Genomic DNA, 6,055 nt, shown 5'->3' with positions numbered 1-6,055 from the left:
ATAGATTGAATCAGAGACACAATCAAATTACCCTCACAGACGTCGTCAGTGGCCATGAAAGCCTCGTGAAGTGGATCAAGGTTTATCATGTTCTTGCGGGACTCGTTTTTTTCAAGATCTGATTTCTCAAGGTAAGATCTAGAGAGTAAGAATGGAGAAAACTACGGACGAACAGGAGAGAGAAAGACGAAGAGGATGAACTAAGGTTCATCTTAGGAACTCTCCAGAAAATAAATGGAAGCCTAGCCATCAGAAATTAATTTTTGTTGGTTGAGAATGTGAGTAATGAGAGTAGTTGGGGGGAAATGGGATAATAAATGGAGGAAGTAATTAGATTAGGTTAATCAATTTAATTTAAGACTAATGTGATTAAAATAAGATAAGGGTAAAATTAAGAAAATCTGATTTTTTAAGTAAGGGTAAATATGTAATTTCAGGGTTTTTGTTTACTAAAAATAGAAAGAAAATAGAAAGTTGCACATAATATTTAGCGAACAAAAATAGTAAAAGTTGCACATAAAAATTAACGGAGTTATTAATAAACTTTTACACACAAATTTCTGTTTTAACACGCATACACACACTATACATCCAAGGGCTAGAGGAGTACTAAAAACTTTAAAAGGATAGCTACAGTTGCCTACTACATCTACACAGCAATTAGTGAATTACATCTTTTGGTCCAAATAAAACACAGGATCTGGAATTGGTTAAGAAGGAGCTTCATCCCAAGGCGTTTGTCAATTGTTAAAGCCGATGTAAGCAGCAGCGGCACCACCACCACCGTGTACATAGCTGAAAACGTCAAATACATCTCCATCCCTAATGTTTAGCTGCATGCATTTTTCATATTCATTCAAAAAATCAAATTAATTACGAGTAGTTTCGATTGGAAAAAAACAAAGAAAGAAACGTACATCGTCGGGGGTGAGGTTAGGATTGACACGCATGCCGTCATAGGTGAAGTGAAGTTGGTGAGGCAAATTGTGGTGATTAGAGTAAGCTTTAAAAGCTTTGCCAAGGTTGGCATTGCGCAACACCTTAAAAAAGGTTTCTTCATTGTCCTACAAATACCATTTTATCTTAATAAATAAATGAATACTGTAAGATCGAGTAGAAGATGAAGCATGTGCATGGCCCCAGAAAAAGAAAACAGAGAGAGAAAGAAAGAGACCTGATTCACAAACTTGAGACGAACATAGTGGTCGGAGGCAGAGGAAGATGAACATAGTGCACTTGTCTTATGATGTTTGTAAGTTATAATACTCTCACTGCTTATCTTCCTCTTTTCCGCCATTAGACTTTCCCTACTCAATTAAACCAATTACCTCTACGTACAACCTACAACTATTATTTCTAACCTTTGTCTTCTTTCACTGAGTTATTCAATTTCCCAAACAACCCACTAAATTTGAAAATGAAGAGGAGAGAGAGAGAGAGAGAGAGAGAGAGAGAGAGAGAGAGAGAGAGAGTGAGAGAGAGAGGAAGACAATAAATAGGAAGAATAAACGGGTCACTTACTTTCTAGTTTCTAGGCAAAAGTGGGAGGAAAAACAATACAAGGACAAAACATCGTACAGAGTATTAATTACGGACTACTTTGTATAAACTTACAAGTGAGAGAACTCTGTATTAAAATACAGTAGACTTGTATTTTGTATTGTATCCGTAAAAGTATTAATCTTCAAACCCAACCAACAGTATTAAATTACCATGTTTTACCCTCAAAAGCTGACTTCCAACTCCCTAGTTTCATGCAGCAGTCTACTCATTTTGGGAAATTGATATACCACTACACCTACCAATGCAAGGCTGTCCCACACTCACACAGTCAAACGACAGTAAACTAGTGCACGCATTACATTTACCACTCCAACTTTACATACTTAAGATTGATGATCATGTCATTTGCATAATGTAATTATCGGACTACTTTAGTAACTTTAAAGTACCTAATACTCTAATTAATTAGTAACTTCAACAAGTACCACTTAAATCCACCAATTAGATTATATTAGAATTAGAGACCGGAAACTCAATCCAACCATCTGATTGCGAGTTCTCACTTCCAATATTTAGAACAAACATCGAAGACCATGTTAACTGTCATCACGGATCCTGTGATGTGCATAATTATACCATCCAATTGCCTTCTAAGAGGAGTGATGCTCAGCTTTGTGGACAGCATTCCCTTTTTTAAAAGGATAATGCCCTTGTCTGTTTCTCATTATTTAATACATCAGCCTCCACCTTTGCATTGCATTGCACACCAGTGAATATTCAACAACTACAGTAACATATTCTTCGTAGCACATAATGTAAAAAAAATCATAAGTATACAAGTAATCATAGAATTTTGCAATTCTTAAAATTTAGTCTGCTACATCAATATTACTCAGTTAGTTGTCATCGTATACTACACTATGCTTATCCTTGGGATTTTCTGTTGTATACAGAATACAGCATCAGACCTCATAAACTAAACTACAGATAAGGAGGGCAAAGAATGCAATTTCAGTTATGTGACACAGCCAATCCTATGCCGGCTTCACAAAGAATACACATCATCTCCGTGTAGATGTTTGAGTTTTAATCAGGTGCTCAAGGGGTATAAAAGGATTTGCACCCATTCTGAGTAGGGGGGGAAATAAAAGAAGAAGAAGAAGAAGAAGAAGAAGAAGAAGAAGAAGAAGAAGAAGAAGAAAAACCATTTACAAAACTATACCTAATTTACAAAGCCTGATATCATTCACTTTCTATAAAGTCTGGTGAGAGTATGGTTTTAAACAGCTCCTTCAGATTAGCCAATACATGTCGCGGCCCTAAGCTTTTAATCCCAACATAATTCAACAGCTGCTCTATGTCCTGCAATATGCAAAACAATGGGAAGAAAAAATTAGTTATTTGAGTAAGAATCTTTAGCTGGATGACTCGTGGCTTTTCATCCAAGTCAGTCCCATATCTCATCAAGCACTACCAATGAAAAATGAATATAAAGGAACATCAAATGACCAGCAAATAGTGACAATTCTATCTTGCTACGGAGTATACAATAAGCAAATTAAAACGAGAAAACTAACAGAAACATACACTTATAGAACTTAAACTCAAAAATCTACTGCAACCATTGTCCAGAAAGTGGCAGCAAGTATTTATTAAAAAGGTACACTAGTAGAATTTTCAGGCAGTAGATATGACATGATATATATAAGTAATTAACAAACCTTGTTCAATAAAAATATAGCATACGCTGCTCTGGTGGCATCTTGCCCATCTAAAAAAAGGGGAAATTCCAAACACTTCGTATTTGCAGAGGCCAAGGCAGTTGAGGAAGATCCGGAAGATGTGGGATCAATTGAAGGTGCATAGTCTTTAATATGCGAATGAGAACCACCAATGCGCAAAGGATAACGCAAAGGGACATGTAAATATGTAGCTATGAGTGAGATAACCTGCAAAGGACCAACTCAACGTATTAAAATCATCCAGTCATTGTTGCTACTTTCTTCTTCTTTCTTTTTCTAAGTGATTGGTAGGACAAGGGAGGGCTGTAAAGGGGGGTAAATGTTGCTCATGTGGATTTTCTTGCAAGTCAGCTGAGCTACTAAATATCTACGACTGGCTAAATAGAGTGCATGTTATAGACTCATAGATGAAAGCATGTGAAATATCATAAAAAATCTACGTATGAGCAAAAGCAATTAGCCTGAAGGCTAAACGTATCAAAATTAATAGTTTACCCTAAAATAAGAACATACTATGTATACTTATAATAATAAACATTACATTACTCAAGGGACGAGAAAGTACACACATGGGCAACATATCCAAGAGCAGTTGTCGACCTCTGAACCTGCTTCTTATCAGTGAAAAAAGTTAACTGTGTAAAAGGAAGCATATTCAGCTGTACACCTGAAATAGTTAAGATCCCTTGGTTCCTTGATTTGTTCTCATCTAGAGTTCCGCCAGGAGTCCCTGCATATCGAAAAATATTAAGCAGGGGGAAAAGATTATTTGTATGCTGTGGAGAAAATGAGTACGTAGTAATAAAGAAGTTTCATAATGCATATTTATCGTAACAACATGCATAATGGTATCCAACCACTGTAAAGCTATCAAAATTAGAGACAAGGGTAGTCTGATTAAGGATATAGGAAAATGCAAAAGCTAGTTTCATAAAACTGGACTGAGGACTTATGTAAAGAGTTACATATAAAGATTTTAATCAGCCCCTTCTTTATGGCACCAAACCTAATTCTGAATTTAAAAGAAAAAAATAACAGAACTCAAACATCTTCCTTGAATTGGCTAAGCATCCATCCCAATTCCCACCCCACCCCCCCCCCCCTTTCCCTAAACGCGCATACACACTTCCAATAGAAATGGAAGGTTTTAAGTAATATTTTTAAGAAGCTTGAGATTTGCCACTATGTTTGTTGGCCAGAAGAACATATGATTTTGCTTCAATCATTCAACTTGTCAGAAAATCTACTAAGGAACAATATAATACTCACCTGATCTGCTCCCACCCGGAAATGAATCAAGTTCAAGCTCCTGAGTTGCGCCAACCATGGTCTTGACTGGATAAAGATATGCAACTTGGGAAACCATGTGTTGTTGTCTCACTCTAAGCATCTTTCGCAGACCATTTAGTTGAGCAAGACCCTTTTCTCCAGCAAGTAATCTACCAGATTCCTGCAGTAGTATAGCAGAGTAAATAGCTGCACTGCCACATTCACAAGCAAGTAAAAACTGAACTAGAGTGATTAACAAGACTACATGAACGCAAAGGCAAAGCATAACAAAATTGAAGCCCTTCATACAAACCATTTACAAACTTATTCCTAAGCTAATTACACACCTAATACTTTGGCAATCAAATCGTGTACAGAGAGCAATTAATTAAGGTAAGTTTTAAATAAGAATGAAGTTAATTAGAGATTATAGAATCGCAGAAGATGTAAGCAATGAGACAGAATAGGAAATACCACCTGCAGTCTTTTGCGTGCAACTGAAAGAGATGTCCCGGAAACAAGTAGAGACTTAATTTCAGTAGCAAGGTGGTCCTCTTTAGTCTTAGCATGTTCTTCTACCACCTTAGCTTGCATCAACATGTTTCCCATAACCAGCTTTCTATCTTCCAATCTTTCAGAAATTTCATCGAGTTGATTCCTCCGACTCAAGGATTCCGATTGTACCTGGAAAACAATGTCCAAGCCCGCTAAACCGCGGGCAATCGGATTAAAGCCCCGTAAATAAACTAATATCATTGCCCAAATGTCCATTTATCTGCTAGTCTGCTACATTGCTAATGGCACTTGTTCACCAAATAACTTGATAATCCATCTCCCATTTTTTAAACATAATTGGCAAACTAATATCATAATCAAAGAATGATATAATTTAATTTAACAAGAGAAATCAGTCAATTAAAGTGAAGTTGAATAAAATTGAAAAACTATAATTTGATTAAGGGTTGGAAAAAGAGTTGGGGATCAGAAGATACCTGAATTAGGGTTTGAAGGTGACGCTGAAGAGCGAGTTTCTTGTGCTGAGCTTGTTGGAGAGCAGATGAAAGACTGGATAACCTCGCAAGTTCTTGTTCAAAATCTTGCCATTGAATCACTTTGAGTTGGGGATCCATCAATTCCAAAATCAAAATGAAAAGGGAAAGTGTAAATTGAGAGAATTTGGGAATTAAAAATCGGGGGAAGTTGAAGAAGATGGAACAAATTCGTCATCAATTTCAATTTCATTTCAGCATTGAAGAAGGTGGTGGAAGATCTTGGGCGCATACAAGAGGAGGAGAAAGAAGAGAAAGGCGAAGGGGAAACCGAGTCTACACACGACGTACTGCACTAGTCGGTATAATTATGCCAGCGTTACCAGCCTAAGATCCAAACAAACATTATGTGATCACCTATTATCACGAAATGAACACGGCTGGGTGGACCTGTTAAGGGTTCAACTCCCACTTTTATAGGGCCCTTTTCCCTACCGACAAAAAAAAAACTAATTTTATGAGTTATCACCTCAGGTCAAAGGTTCAATGATT

General features: G+C 36.8%; 2 protein-coding genes across 2 annotated transcripts; both read right to left on the bottom strand.

The window, feature by feature from the left end:
• Window positions 1-517: 517 nt before the first annotated feature.
• Window positions 518-1,565, bottom strand: LOC110711769 (small ubiquitin-related modifier 1-like). The gene is made up of 3 exons (XM_021890187.1): window positions 1,175-1,565; window positions 918-1,064; window positions 518-833 (listed from the first exon to the last, which is right to left on the bottom strand). The coding sequence occupies exons 1-3, from the start codon at window positions 1,295-1,297 to the stop codon at window positions 741-743; spliced, it is 363 nt and encodes a 120-aa protein (XP_021745879.1). The 5' UTR covers window positions 1,298-1,565; the 3' UTR covers window positions 518-740.
• Window positions 1,566-2,275: 710 nt separating this feature from the next.
• On the bottom strand, window positions 2,276-6,014 carry LOC110711688 (UV radiation resistance-associated gene protein-like). The gene is made up of 6 exons (XM_021890104.1): window positions 5,507-6,014; window positions 4,992-5,198; window positions 4,515-4,695; window positions 3,815-3,975; window positions 3,225-3,452; window positions 2,276-2,865 (listed from the first exon to the last, which is right to left on the bottom strand). The coding sequence occupies exons 1-6, from the start codon at window positions 5,642-5,644 to the stop codon at window positions 2,746-2,748; spliced, it is 1,035 nt and encodes a 344-aa protein (XP_021745796.1). The 5' UTR covers window positions 5,645-6,014; the 3' UTR covers window positions 2,276-2,745.
• Between the last annotated feature and the right edge of the window lie 41 nt (window positions 6,015-6,055).

The sequence above is a fragment of the Chenopodium quinoa genome, unplaced genomic scaffold (assembly GCF_001683475.1).
Source record: "Chenopodium quinoa cultivar QQ74 unplaced genomic scaffold, ASM168347v1, whole genome shotgun sequence".
Lineage (NCBI taxonomy): Eukaryota > Viridiplantae > Streptophyta > Magnoliopsida > Caryophyllales > Amaranthaceae > Chenopodium > Chenopodium quinoa.
This window is presented reverse-complemented; position numbering and strand designations above follow the sequence as displayed.

Excerpts from the sequence above, each read along its gene's own strand:
- LOC110711688 (XM_021890104.1), bottom strand. The coding sequence starts at position 5,644 with ATGGATCCCCAACTCAAAGTGATTCAATGGCAAGATTTTGAACAAGAA. Across the intron at positions 3,453-3,814 it reads CTCTTGGATATGTTGCCCAT|GTTATCTCACTCATAGCTAC; the intron begins GTGTGTACTTTC and ends GGTCCTTTGCAG. Across the intron at positions 2,866-3,224 it reads CTATATTTTTATTGAACAAG|GACATAGAGCAGCTGTTGAA; the intron begins GTTTGTTAATTA and ends TGCATATTGCAG.
- LOC110711769 (XM_021890187.1), bottom strand. The coding sequence starts at position 1,297 with ATGGCGGAAAAGAGGAAGATAAGCAGTGAGAGTATTATAACTTACAAA. Across the intron at positions 1,065-1,174 it reads GTCTCAAGTTTGTGAATCAG|GACAATGAAGAAACCTTTTT; the intron begins GTCTCTTTCTTT and ends TGGTATTTGTAG. Across the intron at positions 834-917 it reads CTAACCTCACCCCCGACGAT|CTAAACATTAGGGATGGAGA; the intron begins GTACGTTTCTTT and ends AAATGCATGCAG.